Raw genomic sequence first — 25,373 nt, forward strand, 5'->3', positions numbered from 1 at the left:
ATTGGGTGATTAAATTCAACCTGAACCGGACTTGTTTTAGGTCTTGCAAGTCAAAGTGCCAGTACAGCTCTAAATGTTGACCATTAATGACAGATTCACTGACATACTGGTTAAATATCCAAACTGTTTGGCTATGCAAGGCCTGTCAGGATGTGTCATAATTTTATCGTTTCCATACCTCACCCATAACTAACCTAAGAAAAGACCAAATGCATTCATTTGCTTCTAAATACTTTTGGACCCCCCTATGGCTCTCAGCTGGCCCGGGAACCGGACGATCCTGCCAAACTCATGTTCCATGAGATCTGAAAGATGATAGACCAGAACCTTGGCGGGTCAATCACAAAGGAGCATCACCCACAGGTCCAAATTTGAAAAGTCACACGTCACACATTTAATTTCTCTGATTGCTTTTAGGTCTGTCCAATCGCGTCAAGTCTACAGTTTTATTCCTGCTTCAAAATGGACCAAGTACCGCACCTTGTGTTGCTCAGCCGTACGGTTGTAGGTCACGTTTCTTTGCTGGGTTTGAGATTTGTTGACAGTAAGAAAAATATTGAATATTATCCGCTCTGTGTCCACTGACAACAGGGTTGCCAGTTTGTTCCCTGGCTCCACATCCATGTGTCGAAGTGTCCTTGGGCAAGACGCTTATCTGCTGGTGCTCTCAGAACTACACAGTGCCAGACTGCCCGGGCCTGTTCGATGACCACATCTGGGCCATTTATTTGAAGCACAAGAGCATTGTTCTCAGACATTTTTCTGATGATAAATGGACTTAGACTGCTTCTGACTTTACCAGAGACAGCTGTTCATTTCCTGTTTCCAACCAGTTTTAAACAATGTGTTTAACCCTGACCGCGGCTGTCCCCTAACCTTAACCAAGTATTATTATTGTAACCATGACTAACCAACGTAAGTCCCCCAAGTATCCTAGCCACCAACCATGTTTCCCTAACCCTACCATACCTTAACGTTTGCATAAAATGGTTTCAGAAGGCACAGACAAATAATAATTTTGTGGATACAGTAGGGGCGTTGGATCAAAAAACACTTCTATGCGTCGATCTAGACGGCACTGATGAATGACCTATTCGGTTGCTGGATTTGCAGGACTTGTCGGAGGATTCAGAGGGACCTGATCCAAGATGAATCACCGGGACATAAAACTTTAGTTCAAAAATACCCTTTAAAAGATTAGAAATGCATTCTTGAAGAAGAACCACAGATCTGCGTTATGAATTAATGCCAAAAGGTTTAGTGCATTCATAAATAATTTCAAACACTATGAAGTATGTGGTTCCCTTTTATCCGAGACATCCAAACTCTTTGTGCCAGAATTTGCTCTTCAAAATGCATCAACGTCCAAAAGACATTAACCATGCTTTTAGTGTGCTGGCAGCTTGTGGTAAACATTCTCTCTCTATCTCTCATTGGGCCATATATATTATACAGGTATGTCAGCATTGATAAGGAGATATATTGCAGCACAAATTGGTTTCATATGGAATTCGCGGTTGTAATATGGTAAGTGCAGTGTATGCACAGAAGTATGTGTGCACACACACATTGGGCCGGAGGGTTTCAGAGGCTAGCAGGGTCTGTTTAAACCATTATCAAGTCCAACGATCTGTCTGCAGTTGTATTTCACCCCATTCACTCTTTCCTCCCCACTCTTCTCTCTGCACACTCCATCTATCCACCCCCAGCAAGTCCTGACTGCTTTCATTACAACCAGATTGTTCAAATAAATCACCCCCCCCCCCCATACTCCTCTGCTTTCTTTTTTCTCTGTCTGTCTCTTTCTTTTCTCTCAGCACCCTGCAGCACTAAGGGGGAAAAGTCTTTCAATGAGAAGCACATTTTAGGGCTAATGAGGGTGATGGACTGTGAAGTTGGGTTTGTTTTGATTTAGGGACTATTTGTGGCTCCATTGCATGTTGTGCATGCGTTGACTCTCTATATTGAGTAGGTGTGTTGGCTCAAGCTGGTAAAAACCATAGATTTGAGAGGGTTTTTCACACCTGAGCAACTTGTTTGCGATACTCAAGTTGACTTGAGGTGGTGTGAGAGGGGATTCAAACTCTGGTGCGGACCATACAACTGAACATTTATTATGACCGTACTTTTCTCGAAGTCTCGTTCGAAGAGAGAAATGCTCGACAACTTGCTGTCTTTTTGTTTGTTCGTATTAGAAACACCAACGCAAAAAAAGAAAACCCAAGGCAGCATAAACCAGGAAGTATTTGCGAGGTTGACTCAGACATTCTGTCCAATAGACGAGCAACATTACCTCCAGATTGCACCAAGTCTACCAAACTACAGGTGTGAAAGCACCCTAAGAAAGTTAACGCACCCTAAGAAAGTTAGAGCAAACCATGCTGCTCTGACTGACGTTTCAATTACTAGTTTTAGCGACCTGAACCACGCCAAACATGAGTTGAGAGACTCAAGCCAAGCCGAGCCAGCGCATGTGTATGGAAGAACATGTTAAGTTTAATGCCTAAACTGCACCAAAGGTACTGGTAAATATAGTGCTGGGATGGGAAAATGTTATTTTGGAACAATTGCATGCATTCAGCCCTGATCCCGAGCTAGACATTAGCCAACTGCTTATCAGATGGGGAAAAAAGTCAATGTTGGCTGTGTCTAAAATATCACATACTTAGTTATTATACATAGGGTTAGCTAGCTACCTGGCTTACAGTACTAACTTGGCTATGTTTTCCATTATTAACATCTAGTTTGTAACAAGGATAGTAATGATAGACGTTTTTTTCACTTTTTCCAACTGACATTCACAATGTTTTTTCCATTTTGAATGATCCTGCTGAACAAATGAATGATTATCTTTCATGCCACAATGCCAGACTTAACATTTCCGTGGCTTGCCTTGCAGTATCCCAAAATGACTTAAGCATAGACTCGCTACCGTAGCTGCTGCTTAGCTACCAACTGATCTCATCTGTTGGGCCTGTTACTGTCGCCTAAACACTGAAGATGTCTTTTCCCAGCTCATCACAACACATCGCTCATATCCACGTCTTAGACAGGTTTAGACAGCACGGCATCGAATGGCATCCTAGCGTTGCGTTGATGTCTGTTATGTTTATTGGGTAACACATTGTCACAGACAGCGATCTCTCATCAGCAAAGTAAGTTTGGTCCGGACGGCTTTTCAAGCATCGCCCCCCTCCAAGTTTAAAATCTGAAATTAAACAGACTGTCTCTGTGGTATTATGACATTCTTTCTTTTACTTTATTCTCTACAACCTGTCAAATTGACACCACATTTAAGAATGACCACATAGTACCACTATCTATGATCGACCGTGAGAGACAGCTGATGATTCTGGGTTTTTCTCAAGGTTTATTTGGCCGTAAAGAATCAAACCATGGGAAATAAATTCTCACTCATTTCTCTCACTAAGAAGCTGATCCAAGGAGTCGACCGAGAATATTTCAGGCGGTCCCAAACGTGCTCCAAGTGGCTCAATTTCGCTTCCTTTTTATATCACTCTCTGCACTTGTGACATTTTATTAGGTTGAATTTGACTTTTGTGTACACTACAAACTCCTAAAAAAGATTTCTCCCTCCTTACTGCCATAGTTATAGATGCCATCTGAGGTCACACCCTTCAAAAGTGCTTCTTGTTATAGCAAACACACAACAAAAATGTTTATTCTCCTAGTAATTTTAAGGAAGGATCATCTTAAAAAAACCCGCTCTCTCCGAGCCACAGTGGCTGCTGTCAGTCCGGCAGCTCCTTAAAAGAATCCCCTTAATTTTAATCTCCTTTTCATTAGAAACTGAAAGGGTGTAATCCAGTCTGTGAATGTATATAATTAGGTATTTGTGTTTCTGTATCAACTCCTTACTGGTTTTCTGTGCACTGGTTTTCTCTGACACTTATTCTTCTCTTACACTTTATTCTTGTTGTTAGGTTAAAATGTTTTTGTATAGTTGCACTGTCGTTATTTGCTGCTCTGTGTGCCCTGAATTGCCCCCCGGGAACTAATAAAGTTTTTTGAATTGAATTGAATTGAATGCTGAACTCGCAAACTAACAGATTCAGAGTTCAGTATAGAGTTGTTTAAGTCGTGTCCTCTGAACGCATTTATTCTGTGTCTGTCTGATTGAAACTTGCTCAACAACATGTTATTTTAATAAGGATACATCTGAGAAGGCCTCAGAATAAGATCTGCTCTTTTCCAAATACCATCGAGCCTATAAGTACTGTACTAATGTTGACAGTCAAGAGTTTTGTGGCAGCGTTTTGCATTGCTAGACAATAGTATCACATTGAAAAATCATGTGGTTGTGCTTTACTCCATGCAATGTGAACATACTGTACTAAATAGTTGCAAATTAGGACGCAGGGATTGATTATACTGAAGGTTCTGCCCTCTGAGACTTGCACAGCAGAAACTTTACAGCTGGTGTATAATTAATAACATAGTTGCACGCTATTCAGGTGTGTGATTCCAGGAATCTGGCGTTTTTACGTGCTGGCTCGAGGTCATGGCATGTAAATAGAATGTAGTCGTACATAATGTAATTTGTCACACCTGTGCTTTCCCCGCTTTCACAAATTAACGTTGAAATGTTTAGATCACATGGAAAATCACCAGTTTATGAATAGTGAATGTCAGGAATTTTTGAAAAACACACACACATTGTTGTTTATTAAATATCTTTCATATGAGTTTTTTTAATTACACTGCCTATGTGTCCATATCTTTCATATTCAACCTATTTGTTTGTAGATGCCAAATACTGTAAACGTCCATTTTCTTATCATACTATATTTAGTCTTTGGATGCATGGGGCTACTATTAAAATATAGTGATATTTATATATAGAAAAAAAACAGCATTTTTAAAACTCACTTTTTAATGTTTGACCAATTTTGAAAGAAGAAGAAGAATTCCTTTATTAGTCCCGCAACGGGGAAATTACACTTTTTTCACTCTATTATTATTATTCATTACACACACACACACACGGACGCACACACACACACACACACACACACACGCACGCACACACACACACACACAGGACCTATATACATGCAATTAATGGAGAGATGTTAGAGCGAGGGGGCTGCCAGCGACCAGTTGGGGGTTCGGTGCCTTGCTCAACAGCACCTCCTCCGTGCCCAGGAGATGAACTGGCACCTCTCCAGCCACCTGTCCACACTCCATACAGAGACTCGAACCGGCAACTCTCCGGTTCCCAGCCAAGTCACCTATGGACTGAACTACTGCCGCCCCTAATGTCTTTAGATTTGTGCTTCTAGCTCAGGGAACACTTCCACCAAAGGGGAAAATCAAAATTCCAGTTGCAGGCACAAATGGGTTAAATAAAGGCAAGTCTGTCTTTCTTCACTTTGAACGCTCCAGTGTGGACCGCAGCTCCATTATTTACACGTGAGAGCAGAAATACCTGAACAGTGAAGTCACTATTGTTTCAATTTGTTTGCCATAGATACTGATCAGAACTGAACCAGAGCTCCCTGTTTGTTTAGAGCTGGATTATTAATCTTAACTTCCACTAAAGGAGATAAATAAACACAATGTACTACTCTTAAATGTTGCATTTTGTAATCCTGATGTAGGAGGGGACTTTTATCCTGTTTTCGTTGCAGGGTAAGACTCCAAAATGCTGAGTCAACAAGGCAGAAATCAGCAGTGCCGTGTCTGTTATTTGTGTTATTTTGTAATATTTTCCACTGGCATCTGTTCTCGGCTATTAGTGGAAAAAACAGAAAGTGACCTCCATCCACAAACCAACATAACGTCACGGAGCAATCACGTTGTGGTTGAGGTTAGTTGGAATGTGCGAGTGTACGAGTGTAATGAGGTACTGAGAGATACAGAGTGTGTGTAATCAGCTTCTGTTGTTACTGGAAATCCCTTCTCCGTGTTTCTGTTTAACTTTGCTTTATGGCAACATTCAGAACAAATGCGCAGCGTCAACGGGGCCCAAATTCCTCAAATCCACAGGGAAGAGGAAAACACATGAACGCGTACATTACCGCACCATTATAAAGGCATATAAAAGCGAGTCGAGTCGTGAAGCCAACACCATTCAACCAAGACACAGAATCACAGGCAGATTTGACATTAAATCTCTTTAATACTGTTCTTCTTCTCAGCATTGCTTCTCCGGACGGCGAACCCCGCAATAAACATCATTGACATAATTGACGAACATAAAACAATAAGAAAAGAGACTTCCCTAAATAAACAGGGAAGGTTCTGTAACGAGCATGTTGAAAATATCTCAAACATTTCCTGCCCCTCTCACCGTCCAAAGCAATACAAAGTCTTCCAGTTGATGTATTGGGGGAGAGCAGATATATGAGCATCTGTGTCTGTGTTTATACTGGAATATTGACAGAAAGAAGAAAGTGGAGGAGCCAGAGAACGGTACGTTGATTTTGGACAGCGCTGGAGTGTAGTGCATGGACTCAATTATAAAGCCGATATCCAACTGTAGAAGTGTAAGCAGAAAACACACACACACACACACACACACACACGGACACACACACGAATTAACTGATAAAACCCAGTCATCCAAACTCTCTGCTGTTACTGTAGATAAACCAAGAACTGAGGAAGGTCTTTTTAAAAACTGATTACATTACATTTCATGCATCTTCAATTTGAGTTTTTAATGTAATATAACGCAACGTCTGGCGAGGCAAAATAAAGGGCCTTTTGTTGAAACACACATCAGCATGTAATATGACACTACGAGATGTCAGTAAGGCTCTGCACGAACGCTCTCAGGCACATTTCTGTAACCCAGTTATACTTTGCCATTTAAGATTCTTTCTCATTGAAGGGAAAACTATATTAAAATAGAAAAGAAAAGTAAAACACTAAAATGCTCGGGACGTTCTCAGAAATAGAGATCACATACCTCAGAACGGTGCACTTAGCCTGTGCATTTCACAGTCTGGTTGGCCGTAAACAAGCAAAACGGTCTCCAAACACATGCCAATAATGCTTGCTGACCAAAACACGCTGGGTGGTTAACGCGGAGGCACAGAGAGCCAGCGAGAGGTTGTCTGAGAACAAACAGCTATAGGGGGAACACTGTCTAGACCGTATCTCAGAAAACGGTTCGCTCAGCAGCGCCAAGGGGAAACTATAGTGTCGATAAACTCACTGACACTCGGTAATTGTCTTTCTTTCTTTTTCGATTTGCTCTCTTTTCTCAGCACGCGTGTACGACTTTATAGGAGTGGGTTCTGTGGCGAGAGGCCTTTGAACATAATTTTGGGAGCTTTGGCTGTCAAATATGGCCGTCTGTGGCTTGTCCTTTCATGTAGGGTTGGCAGACGTGGCAGAGGAAATAAAGTGTCTGACACTTCATAGTTAGATTCACTTGAGGGGAGTTCCTCAGACATATTTTGGTGAACCTCATACAAAAGCATTCTGTGCACGATGTAAAGATGACTGTTAATTTAATCTTTTAATTGAAGCTTAAATAGATATGTGATAGTTGATGTTTTTTTAGTGTTTTTAGCTCAAGGGCCTAAGCTAGTATTTACTCTGCACTGTTCTAAGATGCAAATAGGAAATCACAGAATCCATGACTTAAGCAGACTTTTTTTTAAGGGAGAACAATAATGTTTCAACTAGAAACCATAGCAATACTGAATGGACACCAACAGCAACAAACATGATCATAATACAAAAAACAAAAACAAAATATCATGGTATAAGATAGACAGAACAGCCCTCCCGTCACAGCTAAAAACAATGTAAGTCCATTCTCAATGGCTCTTCATTCAGTCCATTTATCTTTCACAGCTAATTCATCTCCCAGTGAGCGAAGAGCTTCAGGATGTGCGGAGGGAATTATGGGTAGATCTGCTGACACTGAAAAACCCAACTCCACATGTGAACTTGAAGGTTTGTTTCAGGTTCTAACTGTCGACAGCAACATAGGAAGATTAGACAGCTTTACGGTCATCAACCTGTTACGAGCTTTCAAAGTCTTTTTTGTGTTATTGCATTTCTTGATGTGACCATCATCAGTCTTGTGGCAGTTCATGGCCGGGAAACTGGAAAGGAAAAGACAAATTTCTTTTCAGTGCAAGTTCTTTTTATAATAATCCCCATGGAGCGGAGCGGTTGTAGTTGGTCAACAAATCCATTTTGTACTGGGACGTGTAGTTCGGGGAATCACACATCTGCATCGCTATTTTGATTTAAACCACTGTCTCTTCCTTCAGTTCTTTAGCCCAAACACTCGGGCACTCTTCTCCAGACTGTATCTCCCCAATCCAGCAACAGGATTACAGCTCATTCAGATAGTTTCTTTTATATAAACAAATACATTTATTTAAACGAGCCGCTGGTTACAGTTGTGTCAATGCGAAAAGGCACTTCCGTTTTCAGTCTGCTACTAAGACCCTTCTAGTCAATTGCACTTAGTTTAATCACTTGGTTAGGTTTCACCACCACCAGACTCTGCTAGATGACTTTAAACCACATCCTGATCATAGCCCCACAGTGGTTTAGCACATTTCCAATATGCTATAATCTTAAATTCATCATTCAGTATCTCTAAAATAGATAATCCAATCAGTGTATCGTGTATGTTTATCATTTGGACAACAAAGGATAGTAAGTGCCACTTTTCAAATTGTTTATCTGAAGTTGGAATGAAATTTAGATTTTTAACCACTAAGTGAGCAATAGCAGGATCTCTTGATGGGCAAGCCCACTGTCTCCAAAATCTTCCCAAGTGTTTGTATTTTATTGCATCTTAGAAATAAGATGGCTTTAAGGATGCTAGATTGTTGTTTGACGGGCAGTGTCCTTGCATCAAGGGTACATCATAGTCCAAACCCCCATTTTGTTGCAAGGCCTGAGGCGACTGAGGAGTGTGACATCGGTCAATCTCTGGCTGTTTGTGGGGTAGTGTACCATTTCCCCCATTCTCAATGCAGGTCTTTATCCCCTCCAGTTCCATGGGATCAAGATCTGCTGGGCCAAGCTCCAGCTCCATTCCTGCCTTGGCCTGCCTCCTTTTTCGGACACAGACGATTGTCCCAGCCACCACGGCCAACCCCAGCACCAGTGCCAATGCAGCTAAGGCAGGAATGAGAGTGTATGTCAGCGGGCTCTGTTTCTCCACCCTAGACTCTGAGGATGACTGTGGAACCCCTTCGGTGCGAGCCTCAGTGCACGACCCTGTTTCTACAGAGCTGTTGGCCCTGGAGTTGATTCTTTCACCCAGGGGACTGGCACAGACTGAGTAGGTACAGTTGGGTCTCAAACCACGCAAAGTGTACTCTGGGTAGGATGCCGGTACACTCAGGATAATGGGGCGGCGGTCAGGGCCTGACAGGTTACGGTAGGTCAATCGGATGCCACGGATGTGTGGCCGTGTCTCAATGAAACGGTGCAGGTCGAGAAGGATAGATGTGGAGGTGACCTGCCGTGAACTGATGGCATCAAGTTCAGCGGGCATCACAGGGGCTACAAAAACTTCTGTTGCTGAAGGTTTTGGTGGCTCAGGAACCTCATCCACATTTTCACAGTAGAGGCCAGAAGTTCCTGATGGACACATACAGCTGAGTTGACCAAGTGGGTCAAAATTACAAGTACCCCCATTAAGGCAGATGTTTGGTGGGCAGATATGCTCCCCTATCTCCCCACTGGTGGAGCTTGGGGAGACTGGAGGTTCTGGTGAAAGAGGGCGGTCTGTTTTTGAGGAGACAGTTTCCTCACTGGGTGGAGGAGGAGGAGGAATAGCATTGGTATGGATGGTTGCTGGAGATGTGGTGGGCATCTGGGGAACAGGAGTACTTCCGATGGGCGAGCCAATCATCACTGTTGTGGTAGGTGGACACCCAAAGTCTTTGTGCTCCAGTGCTGAGAGCATCTTCCCAGCATTAACTAGAGGGAAGTGACATCTGGTTTCCTCAGGTCTTCCAAGATTCACTTCCTTCTCTTTTAGCCAAACGGGGAACCAGGCTAATGGACACAAACAGTTAAATGGGTTCTCAGCCGCTGTCAGTTGCATCAACCTTGGGAAGGTCTGGAAGAAACTCTGTGAAAATCCCTGGAGATTAAGTCCACTGAGATCCAGTTCTTGAAGTACACTCAGTTTCTGAAAATCCTCCACCCTGAGCTCGCCCAATGGGTTGGCAGCAAGGCTGAGCTTGATCAACCCCTTGAGGGAGTCCTGTTTAAGGGCCTGGGGCACCTCAGTTAACTGGTTTGTGGAGATGTCAAGCTCATGGAGGTTCCCCAGGGAGGCGATGAGATCCTCATCCACAGTGGTAAGCCCCAGAGAGGCCACCTTAAGCGCCTCCAGGTGGGGAGTCTGGAGGTCTGAGGGTCCAAGGGTTGGGATGTTGTTGTAGCTGAGGTCTAAGAGCAGAAGCCTGGGGAGAGTAAGGGATGGCAGAGCGGTGAGCTGGTTTCCTTGGAGCTTGAGTTCCAGTAGCATCTCTAAACCATCAAAAGCTTCCAAATGGATGCTCTGGATGCGGTTTGCATGGAGATACAGTCTCTCCAGTTGGACCAACCCAGAAAAACTGTATTTGGAAATGTGGATAATGTGGTTAGAGGACAGGTCTAAGTTCTTCAGCTTTGACAGCATCTCAAACACACCATCTGGAATCTCAACCAGCTCATTCTGGCTCAGATCTAGCAGCTCCAGCTCCCCCAGGCCTTTGAAGTCATCTTGAGACAAAGTGTCAATGCCGTTCTGGAAGATGTAAAGATTTTGGGTGGTGGTGGGCACACGAGGCACAGTGCTGGACTTTCGATTGATGCAGAATATCGAGTCAGGAACAGGACAGGTACAGTCTGCTGGGATGTCGAAAGCTAATACCAGACCAGATGAGAGGAAGACGAGCAGGAAGTAAGGCAGCATGGTGACGTCAGGCCTGACCTGAAAGACATAAGAAAGAGAAAATGGTTGGCGTTAATCCTCATTCGCTTACTAAGCTGGTCACAATGAAAAAGAAAGGCTTTACAGTAAGAAACAAATTCAGACATAAAATACTGTCAATAGATAGGCTGTTAAAGGCATCATTACTGAGGAATAAATGAAAGTTATGCAAGTCTTTTACTCAATCTAATTCCTAAAGCCTTAATTCTATTTGCTCACAAATAAATGCCAGAGGAATTTTGTCTTTATCCCTTCCACAAATGCATTCAAGCCCACAGACATGCAGTATAGTACATTGCAACGGATAAAAGCACACTTTACCCAGTGAACAAACCTTCTACACACACACATGCATATAAACAAACAGTAACACTGACTGCTCAATCATAGTGAATTTGCTGTTTTCTATCATTGGCGAACAGACACCCCAGGGATCAGGACCCACAGGCCGAGGCGACAGGTTACCACAGCCCACCCAGGGTGACCCTTCCTGGAGTAAGTGAGAGACCCATTCAGCCACTTCCCTGTGTTTATGACACGGTCCTTAGCCCGTGAAGCCAAGTCTGCAGTAATGCAGTAATGCAGCTCAACACTCACAGCACCACAAGGCAACTGCGTACAAACATATCCAAGGTAAATACGCTGTGAGAGTGTTGGCACAGACACAGACACCTTTTGACATACTTGCGTAATCATGGTACATAATATTGTGTGTGTGTGTGTCAAACAATCACACTTATGAAAATCCAGATCCAACTGAGACCACACAATGAATGTGATATGATATGAATGCTAAAAACCTAAAAACTCTAAGTCTTCCTCTTCCAGAAACAATAATAGCGCCTAGACCACATGACTTTGACTGAAGGTTTAAGAGTCCCGATTAGAGATGATCTTAAAGAGATAAGTGGGTCAAACCTCCAAACTTTCCCTGCCTCTTCTCCTTCTTTTCCAACTAAATCTCACTTAAAGTTGTATCTCTGCAGTCTATATTTAGTGGCATCCTCCTCCTCAAGCCTCCTCAGAGTAATGAAGGATATGATTCATGTCAATCTGCAAGAGGATAAACCAACAAGTCTGACTTCTACAGAATTTGTATTTTGTTTCTTGTCCTTTCCTTGTCTGGCATTGTGACTCCACTCCATAAGTTCAATTCAATTCAATTCAATTTTATTTATAGTGCCAAATCATAACAAAAGTTATCTCAGGGCACTTTACAGAATAGGTATAGACAACACTCATTCGAATCCCCTATGGTTGCCCTGGCAACATATTCATGTTTCTTGTTTGTTGTTTGTTTGTTTTTAAGAATATATTTATTTTTACATCTTAATGTTAGTTAACGTTAAAGCAGAGCAGGGTGTTGTGACTGGATTTTTGGCGCAAGCTAAATTTAATTAATCTTACAACACAACGTATAGGGGAATGTGTCACCAGTCGGACGCCGTTCGCTGGTATTAGCCCTATCCGTACTAATCTGCTCTGCCGCAGGTCTTATGGTGTTGCTTTGACTGGGTGAGCATCACCGAAGTGCAAGTAGGAAAAATGAACACACTTCTAAGAATATACAAGTGAAGTTTCATAAGTAAACTGTCCGTGTGTTTCTACCCACTTTATTTGAATAATTTCCTTTTGTCCAAGTATTGTACACATGGCGGATATTTTTTCTCTCTTTCCCTGGGGTCTCGGGAGAAACTCTCTTTTAACCGTATGACCTAAAGGTTGTTTTCGTTTCAGATGTAGCCTCAGGTAATATGGGACGTATGTTCACGCAAAGTATATATGAGATGAGTGCAAACCCTGCCAGACCACTCGAAGCCCCAAAAAGGCTGTTTTGCTGTGTGATTTCATCAGGCTTATTCTGGATGGGTCACTGTGCTGTGAAACAGTCCAAGAGTCACAAAGACTGAAACTTGAGTGATCTTGGCAACAAGATCTGAACTGGGAATGGAAATCAAGAGACTTCGACATTTCTATTTGAGGAATACAAATATAATATAAGGTTAAATGACATGGCGTATGTTGGATCTTTTGTTCCATGTGCAATGGGCTGCATCTATTGCATTTTACCTGTTGCCAAAAAATGCAGTACATATTTCTGCTTCACCCCTTTTTCTTCCCTTTGTCCTCTCATCCCATCCCTCAGACTTGGTCTGTGTAAGCAAACTCTGGGACTCTCCTTTCCAGGACTCCTGAGGTGGAAGTTGAGGAGAAACCTAAGATGTTTTATTAAAGTCAGGGGCGCACCTCTGGCCCCATGCCTCCGTTCCCCCTCTGCCTCCTCCATTTATCCCTCTCCCCTCATAACATACAAGGTCAGAGCCTGTCAGCTTGGCAGGAATTTGCAATATTCTCTCAAATTTGTCTTTATTAAGCACAAAAGGAGGGGAGGGAAAGGGAAGTATGGTAAGTGGAGTAGGAGGGAGGAAAAGAGACGTTAAAAACATGACAATTGACAGAAAGAGCATTGATATCTTGTAATGGCATAAACAAGACTCAAACGTTTATTTTGGGGTTTTTTTTTAACCAAAATTGGGACTTTTAAAGCAGCTATATAAAACCAGAAGCTGCCAATGTTGTGGTTGACCTCGGTGACACACACTTTAATTTGTTGCTCCTTAGAGAAACTACTTTATTAGTTGTTTCTAATCTTTTTCTCTATTTGTAACTAATGCCACTAACAAATGGGTGGAAAGAAGGCAAACAGATGGACGTGGAATACAATGGGTTGTGAGTGTGTAGAATAAATCTCTCTAAATCTGCCTTGTCTTGTTGTAAACCACAGAGTGATGTCTGATCTTTGCCAAGCTCTTAAGTTGTATAAATCTGCTTCCAAGTGCAATTTGTTCTTCCGTTAATACTTGTTGGTGCAGTTTATCTGTGTTTGGGCCAAAAATGTGAAAATGGCGGGAACGTGTGTTTACTGTAGGTGGAAATGGGCGTGTCCCACACTGATGGATCAGTCTTGCTTGTATGTGCTCGACTATTTGCAGAATGAGATACTGTCTCTCACATGTTCGTCTGCAATTCAGATGCAACTGAACTTATGTCGGTCAAACGTTACTGTTACTAGCGTGACGGTGTTACTTTTATCCTGCGTGAGGTCATGAGTGGAGGTGGCAAAGTCGCCAAACCACTTTGTCACATCAGCCAGAAGAAAAAGAACTGTTATCACCACCATTATTCTCACTGAGAACCATGCAAACAACAATGCACACCTTAATGCACACCTTAATACACATATGCACACAATGAAGCTCTGTCAGCATGCCCCACCAGTGACAAAGTATTACTTGTCATTACCATGAAAAGGCATTCTACTTCTTTTGTTAAGGTGCATGTCTAAGATCAAGGACACGCTCTGCTCTGGAATCCGGATCTCTCTTTGTGTGCAGTCACACACTGTTTATAGAACAGTAACAGGTTATAATAGGAGCTGCTCATCATTCCTTTAAGGGTGCTGCTGCTGACACACTGGCCAAGTGAATTATTGCATGACAGAGGTGAATAGGAATGAATGAAATGAGTGTTTCAGAGTCGAGAGAGAAAAGAGAAACTAATATTAAAATCTGTACAGTTTGCATATCGACATTAAAGTTACCGTACACTTTGCACAACTCTGTATAAGAGAGAGCATAAGAGAATATAGTCAAACACTTGTCTACAACCTCAAATCCAATCAAGTGAACTGTGTATATGTCTTGCAGCTCGGCTGTTCCAAAAGCCCTGTGTCAGGACATGCACAGCGGTTAAAACCTCTTGACAGGATGTGTCAGTCGCAGCCTTTCTGCAAGTCTAATTCAGAGAAACACACTCTGTGCTACAGTACATGCAGGTGGGTGGTAAAGTAGAAACACCTAGAACCACAGAGGGTAGGGATTCAAACCTTCCTGACAGCAAGCATCCACCCTGCTGGGGCATCCCTGTTTAAGAAACTGAATCCCTTCACACTTCAGGGCTGCTGCTCCGTAGCTGAACCTGACCTCTGACCTCCCTGTGGGCGAGGACAGTCTTCCTTCCAAGTTCAGAAAGGATCTTCTCATCTGAGTGGCGTTTAGTCTCGTGTTGCCAGAGGTGATGGCATCTCCTTGTGTCGATACCATTAACATAATCAGCTCCTCTTCCAGCTGTGGCTATCGTCGATGCAGCTTCATTGGAATAATGTTTTATTTTCACGTTTCTCTGCAATTCAGCTACACGGCGGAGTAATATTTTGTCTGTGTAGATGTTTGACCAGACCCTTATTACACTTATTGTTAGTAGAAGTATATGTAGCAGATTTCTGGACAAATGCATATGCTGTGCTTGGAACATCCTTGTTGTTTGAGTCCTCCGTGTTCAGTTCAGCCATGTAACAGAAACAAGCTGGACGTTTAAATCTCTTTAGACAAGCATCACACAACAAATTGGTCAGGCAGAGAGGTCTGTAACGCCATATTTTCAAAGAACTCGCAGGGAAACATCTCACAGCTGCTTGGACGCCGCCTCTATTCCACTCATCTTTTCACAGGAATGACAGAATAAGTGGGAGGGAAACGAGGATGCAAGATGTAAAAGCTAACAGCTCAATCTGCGCACAAGTACTTCTCTCTTTTGTTATCTATCTTGGCCCCCTTCTGCAGTTTGATATTGACCGGGTGCCCACATCACGGAGCCAAGAATCTGCCACGTACCATAATAACCACAGCAGTCAGAACACGGGGAGCTTTCTCTTCCTGCGTTCACATAACTTGGAGTTGCAAAACCAGTTCGGTTCGCTCTTCCATAAAGTCATGATCGAATGTGACAGAGTATTCGGCTGTTAAGACTTCGCGGCACGCAGCATATCCTCAGCTATTTGTCTGGGCGCAGATAAGGCCGCATGATGAAAGTGAAAAATCGCCGTCAAAATGACACGAAACAGGTCAATGCGCACACAGGGCCTGCACACAGCCATGGAAACACACACACACACACACACACACACACACACACACACACACACACACACACACACACACACACACACACACACACACACACACACACACACACACACACACACACACACACACACACACACACACACACATTCCTGCACATGTTCACACCAATACACGCACACACAGACAGAGTCTACAACACAGCTGGATTCTGTTACCCATAATACATTGCAGCTATTTCTCACAGTGGGACAGAATGAAAGGCCCACATAAACCTTTGTCCTCCCCCGTGATAAGAGAAAGGTAGAGAGAGAGAGAGAGAGAGAGAGAGAGAGAAAAGAAAGAGGGAAACTAATAGGCAATGAGTGTGAGAGGTAAACCCAGAGACATCGGTGTCTTAATAGCTGGTAGCTGACAACTGCCTCCTTTCATCCAAACTCTGCTGTAAACAAAGCCAGACTCCCCGAAACCTAAAGTGCATGAAAGAAGCCAGATATGACAATGTTGTGTATTCTCTTAAACTGAGGTGAAGGGAGTCCCACAAACTCTTGTTCAAGCACAAATGCTGCTATCGGACTAACTTCTACTTTAGAAGAATTAAGCAATACGTCTGCTTGATTACAACTTGGATACTATTTTTGCAAGTGTAGTCGTGATTCCTAAACTTGTTGTAGTGTAACCATTGTGTTTTGGGAAGTGGCAACATCACTAAAAGGAAGTCAGAGAATCCGAAAAGTTGTGCAATTCTCCTTCGACATGACTAAAAGTGCTCCATCAAACAATTGTGTTCCTGATCCAAAGTGAACCGTCGTACGCCAGGGGCTGAGTGTGAATATGCTTTACCAGTTTGTGTTTATTAAAGGGGCTCTGTAGGGTTTAGCGTAAACACACAACAGTTATGTTTACATCCAGTGTTTGTCCTCAAGGTCTAACATGTTGAATGAATTTACTTTCTCATACAACATTTAAAAAGCTAATTTTTAAATGATTTTCAATCCTGCATTGTTTACATCCATGTTTTCTTGCTGGCGGTCGTCTTCTTCTTCCCTGTCTGTTGGCACTTTGATGCATTTCTTGGCATATTGCTGTCATTCAGTGGATCAGTGGAAAACTATCGGGAGCGATGTGGATTGTGCATGTGCAACTCATGTGCAAACATGGGAGCTAACAAAACAGGGACACACGTGAAAACATCCCTCCATGGCCTGTTAGAGGTCAACAACTCCACAGTATACTACGGCAAAACGCATCGTTCACACAGTTGCACAGTTTTATGAAATGAAATATGAACGTATATTTATACCATCCATGTGGTGTGCTATTTTTCAATTGATGGTCGAGCGAGCAACAGGCTGAGTGGAGAGAGCGAGCTTCGTTCAGTGAGGACAGATCAGTGAATCAGAGGAATAAAACAGTGTTTTTAGATTGTTTCACAGCGGTTCAATTGAAATGAATTGAATGCAGAGGTTCATCCTGTGTCTGCCTTGTTCTCTGTGCTTCAGTATCTGAGGCTGAGGGGAAGGGGCGTCAGTTGGAAATCACAGGGCTGCTCAGCCTGTGCGCTTATATCGGCTGGCGGTTAAACCCATATGTGGGCTAAGCCACGCCCAGTGGTATATTATACCTTTAAAATGACTTCTGTTTGAAAATACTCAAGTCGAATTGCTCTTTTGAAGTCTATCCAATGCTTCAAACCGTGTCTGATGCATCCCAAACATCATCAAACATACTAAATTAGTGGTATTTCTGCAGCAGCACAACATCCAACTTCATTGTATTGTTGAGTGAGTACTAAGATATCAAAGGAAAGCAGCACAACTCCTGCGGTTAAACCTCGCCAGGTGGAAAGGCTTTGTCTTCTTCTTTTGTTTGTGCCAGTGGGGAGCAGTATGAAGATTAAACAAGTCACTAAGGGAAACTGGTTACTGATGACAAAAACAAACAGTGGCTGCAATAAAAGAGCAACAAAGGGAGCAGACAACTCAGCGCTGTGTAGATCAGTTGTGAAAGGTGCAAGTGTCGTTTATCACTTTAGTGAACATGGATCTTATACTTTCTTTTTACTATGTGGTGCGTCTTTAGGGCGCACTCACACTGTCCTTCTGTCCCGGGCCAAAAACGTTTTTTCAGCTAAAGCCTAGTACCTTTAAGCAGTGTGAGTGCACCCGCTCCGCGCATAACTGCAGCCAGCGGGCCGTCCATGGCTTGAAAGAGGTGGGCTTTAGCGGAGCCGTTTGCACATGTACGAGCACGAGCGTGCGCACATGTACGAGCACGTGTACGAGCACGAGCACGAGCACGAGCCCTACGGCAGTAGCGTTATGTGCGCCTGTTCGGACATAGAAAATAGAAGGAGGGACCATGCGCGGACATTTAACAACGACAGCAATGGTGGTGAAAGGTTCACGTTGGTGTGATGCGGAGGTGGAGTGTTTACTGCAGATTTGGTCGGATGAAAATATTCAAAAACAGTCGACAAGACGCACAAAAACCCAGAGGTTTGTGGAAAGATTTGTAAACAAAGCCTCACACACGTGATCAATGCGTGTGACGTGTTACGATGTGATGACGTATGGACAGCAAGAAGCATTGGCCGGCCCTGGCAGTGTGAGTACAAACGGGGCTGGGGCGCGGGGGGAGAGGAAGGGGGGGACAAGTACCCTAAAGTCCGGGTCGTGGTGCGGAAGGACAGTGTGAGTGCACCCTTAGTGTCAAACATGCTTTGGTGCACATGAAGTCATTTTAAGAATAAAAAAACAACTTGCATGAGCAGCAATATCCGACACTGTAATATCTGCACCATTACAGAAAGCTCAACTCTCAGTAGAAAAGGAAATGACAAGGATGTGCAGCGGTAAGTGAAATAACTACGGCAATTACCTTTAATCACCAGAGTCGAAGCCAAAATCAGCTAATATTAAAGTCTAGAATCACCACTTTAAGCAAAAGAGCCGAGGGAAGATTTGGAGAGATTGTGGGAGAGGTGAAGGAGGGAGGAGGGGGACAGTAGAGTCGGGAATGAAGGTAGAAAGGAGAGAGAAGATTGTAAATTGTGTTAGAAAGTTGGTCTACAGGGAGGTTACTTCATTTTCATGGAGAGAAAAAAGGGGATGTGAGTTAGTGGTACAAACCTTACCCCGGCTCCCACACCCCCGAAACTCCCCAGAGTGGAATATCTCGTTACCTCATGCTTGAAAAGCTCACCACTGAAATCTGTTTAACGGCTTCAATATTTCTAAAGCTCTCAGCCCCAAAAGCTGTTGTGTAAGAAGTTCAGGAACAAGTGATGTGGGTGCTGCGCCGTTATATGCAAAAACAAGCATGTGTAAAGATTTAATAACACTTAAATCCTGAACACAAACAAGCAGTGTTTAGAAGGAGAATTCCTTTAGTTGTCCCGCAATGGGGAAATTCAATTTTCACTCTATTATTAATTTTCATTTTACACACACATACGCACATACACACACACACACACACACACACACACACACACACACAGGCCCGAAATACACACACATGCACAGACAGGACCTATATACATGCAATGATGGAGAGATGTTAGAGCGAGGGGGGCTGCCAGTGACCAGCACCTCGACAGTGCCCAGGAGATTAACTACTGCCACTCCAGCCACCAGTCCATGCTCCATTTATGCTCCACACAGGGACTCAATCCAGCGACCCTCCGGTTCCCAGCCAAATCACCTACCGACTGAGCTACTGCCGCCGTTTACGCTTGTTTTTCATTCGGGGCAAATCAAGCAAACTTCCCATCACTCGGTTGGTTCTTACAGTTCAATACAATGCAGTGCGGCAAATAAGTAAACCAACACGCGGTTTCCGGTTCCGGGTCGCTGCTCGTGTGGTCGACCGGTCGGCGCACAGAGCAACTTTTAGCGTTATTTAGCATTTATTACGTTTTGCTACTTGTTTTATGTATATATTTGTTACTTTTTAGTTCTGTTTTTCTACATCTCACGACGACAATGTTCTCCGTATCTAACCTGTACTAACACACTAACATCCTGACACTTATTCTTCTTTTACACTTTATTCTTGTTGATAGGTTAAAATGTTTTTGTATAGTTGCACTGTCGTTATTTGCTGCTCTGTGTGCCCTGAATTGCCCCCCGGGGACAAATAAAGTTTTTTGAATTGAATTGAATTGAACTCAAACACTTTATCGAAGTGTGAATGCGGCCTGACTTGCTTTGACGTGACAACTCTTGACCTTTAACCCCTGTGCACCAGACAAAGAGCCCGGAGTCTCCAGCCATGTTTGCAGCTCTGTGGGGCTTTGCTTTGGCACAAACATCCATTAGTCATCAGTCATTAGGACACATTGTCTGGGAGCTATTACGTCCCTACAAAATTGTTGCTGAACACTTAGTATCCATCACGCAGTCGGTCTAAACTAGGGAAAATATATGAAACAAAGGGTGTACTGATGCCAACAGAGCCATTTCTGTTGGCCTTTGCTTCCATGTCTCGGTCCAAAGAGATGTTTAGTGTGAAACGGCTTTTATGTTTTAATGATGTGAACTAAACGGAGACCATGAGAGATCCCCAGCAGCGTAGCTTGGATGCAGCAGTTAACACCTGAGTGGGGACAACTGCTGTCTAGACTGGGCAGTGACAGCTGTGATTGAGTCTATATTAGGATTATTTAGGGAGGCTGATCGTTCTGGAAATGATTGAAAGGAGCTTTGTTCAGGAATCAATAACATCCCAGTGAACTGTGAGGCACACGAAGACAAAACACCTTTTGAAACAATAGCAGTACGTTAATATTATATTTTAATCTATAAATCTCAAATACATGTATGTTAATCTCCTGTACTGTCATTTTCTTTCTCTATTAAAAGCTTGTCTTTTCTTCTCTGTGCCCTAACATGTCTAAAAGGTCCAATATTATGGGTATTGACTGCGGTTCATGCTAGTATTTGTGATTTCGTCCTGTCCAGTGTGTACCCCGCCTCACGCCCGATGTCAGCTGGGATCTCAGCCCCCCCGCGACCCCGATAGGTGAATGAATGGATGATTTGGAATAATCAAAACTTACTATAAACTAAGCAGCACTAACTACTAACAATAAACAAATGGCTCCAACTATACCTGTGTTCACCATCTGTCTGAAACTGTTTCAGCGCCTGTCTCTTTAAGAGTCCCCCCCCTAGAAGCCCAGGCTTCTCTGATTTGTCAGGGTTTATGGGTTGTCCACATCTGCGCTCTTGGTATCTCTGCACCATCATTGCACCCGGGGAATGGCTGTAACGTTGTCGTAGCAGAACTTTCTACCTTTTTATAAAGTAAAATTGTGACATCACAACCGTACAGGAAGTCTTGACGGTTCGTTTAAAGTCACAGTTTCTGAAAACAGGCTGTGTGCATTTCTCTGTGGGTTCAGTGTTTTGACACTTTCACAGTATTTAAACTGTTTAGCATCTCAACCTGCTTTATTATTATTTTTAAAAAACATGGAAATCTCACTTTATTTAACTTTAATTAAGAGCAAACTCTTATTCACAGTTGTGATGTGGCAAACATGTGACCTTTTAATATTGTCATCCATTAAAGCGTCATAAGTTCACTCGACACACCCACGCACAACCGGAGCATTACAGGTCACCTCTGGAACAAATTAATAACACGGTGTGTGACAGCACATCTCCTCCTGTTATTTGACACTACACTACACCTCCCTCTTCAGGCTTTCACCATCGTTCCGTACCTGCTGTATTTTCCTGCCCCTCCGCCTGTCCTCCTTACTCTGTGCCTTGTCTTAACTTTGTCAAATGACTCTGCTCGCTCTCTCTGCCTATGCTCGCTCGCTCCCTGCTTTCCCTGGCAGCTTGCTGTTAGATTTATGAACAGACAACCTCTTTGTCAAAGCCAGAAATAGCTCCAAACACACAGTACGACACTTCTTTAGCCTCCATGTGGAAGTCAGAGGTGAGAGCGGAGGTCAGGGTCAGGGTAAGGGTCCAGTGTCTGCTACAGGAATGCTACAACCACGTGAATGCTTGTTGATACAGTCGCTTGACTTCAGAGCTGAGACAATACAGGGTCAAATAAAACCTCACAACATAAGCAACCAATTACCAACTCTTCTATTTAAGTTGCACTGTTTAAAAAGACAAGGACGTTAAAGTCAATTCCACTTTTGGTTAGAGCTAATGGCAATCAGCGGGACATGGAAAGGTAGCGTGAACATACTATCAAAATGAAACATCAGAAGGGCAATTATTAACCACTCCTTAACCTGGTTACCCACAGTGCAATTGTTTGGAAGGTAATCATATAACACGACATGATTAACCCATTAATTCATTAATGTGTCACCTTGCCCAGCACAGTGGATTGTTTGCGGCTCACGTAGCTGCCTTAGCGACGCCCGGGTGTTGTGATGTCTGACTCAGGTATGGCAGGCATGCTGCTGCTGCTGCGGCTGCGGCTGCGGCTGTGCTGGAAACGCAAAGGGACATTCAAGGTGTGCTGCTGCTGCATGTCAGGATCTCGACTCTCCTCTAGAGCGCTGCTGTAAGGGGATCAACCACTCTCCCTGTAAAATACCAGCTCCTGCCTGTTTCCACAAGAGTACACAGTACATGCTCAGCTTGAGGAATTTGTGGGCAAAAGCCAACTGACAGATTTTGGTTGCTTGCTGAAGTCGTTCCAAACTGAACTGCAGTGACAAGAACCTCACATTAAATGAGTGTGCGTGTGCGCGTGTGTGTGTGTGTGACCAATTTGAGTTTGAAGCCTGGAAAGGGGGGGATGTTGACTTGTGTGTAGAGCGAGCCGTTACGCAGCCTGTTTAGACACATAGATTGATTAAAATAGAAGTGTATCCGTTCCACAGATGCATGTGAGACGGCTGATAAACACGGCTGCAATGCCTCCTGTTTAGACACGCCGTAAGGGTTGAGGTAGAATTAGATAAGAACTTTATTTATCCCGAGTAATTGTGAAAGCTTAGGTTTCGTATAAAGTGCGCAGTGCAGTTTCATAGACAGTAAGACAGTTGACAGTGTGTATATTTGAATAGAAAGGCCGATAGATGTCATTCATTCATCTTCAACCGCTTATCCCGGGGTCGTGGTCGCAGGGGAGCTGGAGTCGATCCCAGCTGACATTGGGCGTGAGGCGGGGTACACCCTGGACAGGACGCCAGTCTATCACAGGGCACATAGAGACGAACAGAGACAGACAACCATTCACACCCCGATAGATGTCGTTGCAGACTGTAAATTGTATTATTCATATATGCTGATATTTAAACTGTAAATGCACATAGAGAGTCTACAACTAGTGGTGCAATCTGAAACATTTTCATTTGATTTGACACACAAACAGACCTTTCTCACCTGTTGCCTTGTTATGAGATACAGGTGTAACGGATAACACTGATAATTGCTGCATTTAATTGTGGCATTTCAGTGCCACAGGGCTCCGGCACCTTTTTAGGTTTTTACTGTAGTTACGGCCTCTCCGCTGAAGAGAAACTTTTGCTGATGCTCAAACTGCCAACGCTGCAATGACACAAGGGAGGTTTCCTTTAAAACCCCAGTGAAATCTGTACGTTGGCACGACTGCGCATCAGCGTAGACTTAAAATTTGATTTCGGCGGATATGTTGGTCTCTAGACACCGGATGAGGAAAATCCAATCCTCCTCCCCCACAGAAATCACTTGGCGTGGAAGTGATATCAGACTGGAGTTGGAAACAATGCTGTCTGATATCAGGCATCAGGTTTTCCCACTCACATCTAACAAAGCTGTGGTACATTAGAGACTACGGTTAACTGTAAGTCCACTCAAGATGCTTGTTTCTCCATTATAAACTCAGATACCTGTTCTGCAATATCCCAGCTTGGGATGAATAAAGTATTTCTATTCTATGCTCTGATCTCTTCCTATTACAATTCAGTAAATGTGCAACACATGCATGCTGATGTCAATTGGACCAACATTGTAAACAGACTTGCACGGAGCCAGCAGAGAACTGAGACAACACAATAGAGAGTAGAGACGCACGCTAACTTTGGTATTTACTCGTGGCACAGTTGGGCACACACCCTGATTGACCCAGGATGACTTTTGTCAACACCGGTTTTTCCACTGAGGTGATAAAAGTATCAGTGCCAGGGATGAGGCGCCACGAGCAGTCAGTCTTTCTGCACTGACAACCACCGCAGTCTCCAGGAGAGTCACGAATCGAAAGGTCGTGTGTGTCTTCACGCTGGCACCTGCGCTCAGCTCCACGCAGGTGTGCCAACGGGCAACTGGCGATAGAAGAAACGGTCTCAAACATGTCTCCGCTTTTCCTTGTCCTCACCTTCTTAGTGCTTGTAAAAAATGTGTTTAATCCTCCCAGAGAGGAAGTTACAGTTCCTACAGTTACCTTGACATCTTTTCTGAGTATAAGTCTCCGCAGTAGAGTACACATTTAGATTCTGGAAATACGAGTACAGGTTAAAGAGCTTTGACATTTAGAGAGGAAATCTAAGACGGCTTCAGCCAATAAGTTCTACTTGTGCTTATTAAAGCCAAAGACACACAATTCTCTAAGCTGGAGTCCATAAAGACCTATTTTAAGTACATGATAAAGACTTATTTTAAGTATGTTTCAATATCTTAAGCTTTCTAGAATGAAAGTCTTAAACATTTAACTTGGACGCAGTGTATTAATAGTTCTCCTTCTCGGATCCGTCGATTCCTGCCCTGCCAGGATTTACAAATCTTGATGCATCCTACCAACATTGCAGCTTTAAGTCAACTACGCTCCACTTGTCACTGTTCATTCATGAATCCATCCATCCTCCCACCTCCAGGCCTGATTACTGAGTGATGATCACCTGCGAGACTCTTACCCAATAGGGGCCCCTTGTTGCTTGTTAAGCCCAGCTGTCAGCTCCCAAAACCTGGCCTCTGGCGGGGTACAGGTTGTGCTGGACTGTGGGGAGATGAGTGGGGGCGGTACTGACGCCTCCAGTTTGTACAAGTCTAGACAGATACTGTACCATAACAGCTTATCTGTCTTAAACAATCACTGGACCCAGTTCTGGATTTGAATGATTTCTCTCTCTCTCTCTCTCTTTATTTTAAAACATCTATTTTCAAGTTGAAACTAAAGATGGCAATTATGTTTAAAAATAAAGGGAAAACAACAGTGAAAGTCTGGTGTAAAATAGTCTTTTGTCAGTTTGATTTAAGCCTTGTGTGAACTTCACTTGACTGCCTGTCCAACCCTAGAATGTCAATGTCGGACAGTTCTTCAAAACCATGTGTTATGTTCCACAAAGGGGCTTTTTTTCAGTCCAACATCAACAATTTCTCAATTACTTTCTTCACCGTGGTTGGGAAGGACAGGAGAGTTGTTGTTGCGAACGTCAGGGTTAACCCCCTCGACTTTCCGCAGCAGTCAGCAAGCAAAGCATTGCCATTGTCTTGGGTCCTGAGGAGCCTTTGTTAATAGGCAAACTGTTGCTTAAACTGTTCGTTGGACAAATAGCTAACACC

At 43.4% G+C, this 25,373-nt stretch overlaps 2 protein-coding genes across 3 annotated transcripts in view; one reads left to right on the forward strand and one right to left on the reverse strand.

Annotated features, from left to right (window-relative positions):
- The window catches only part of pla2g6 (phospholipase A2, group VI (cytosolic, calcium-independent)), a 219,148-nt gene that overhangs the window by 183,302 nt on the left and 10,473 nt on the right, over nucleotides 1–25,373 (forward strand). The window lies entirely within an intron of this gene.
- The window catches only part of LOC310959293 (vasorin-like), a 37,026-nt gene continuing 16,607 nt past the window's right edge, over nucleotides 4,955–25,373 (reverse strand). The window contains exon 2 of the mRNA XM_083930589.1: nucleotides 4,955–10,930. Within this exon, the coding sequence (XP_083786715.1) occupies nucleotides 8,792–10,912 (2,121 nt within the window). The 5' untranslated portion in view covers nucleotides 10,913–10,930 and the 3' untranslated portion in view covers nucleotides 4,955–8,791. The remainder of the gene's footprint in view (nucleotides 10,931–25,373) is intronic.

Source organism: Echiichthys vipera (assembly GCF_963691815.1).
Source record: "Echiichthys vipera genome assembly, chromosome: 2".
NCBI classification, from domain to species: domain Eukaryota; kingdom Metazoa; phylum Chordata; class Actinopteri; order Perciformes; family Trachinidae; genus Echiichthys; species Echiichthys vipera.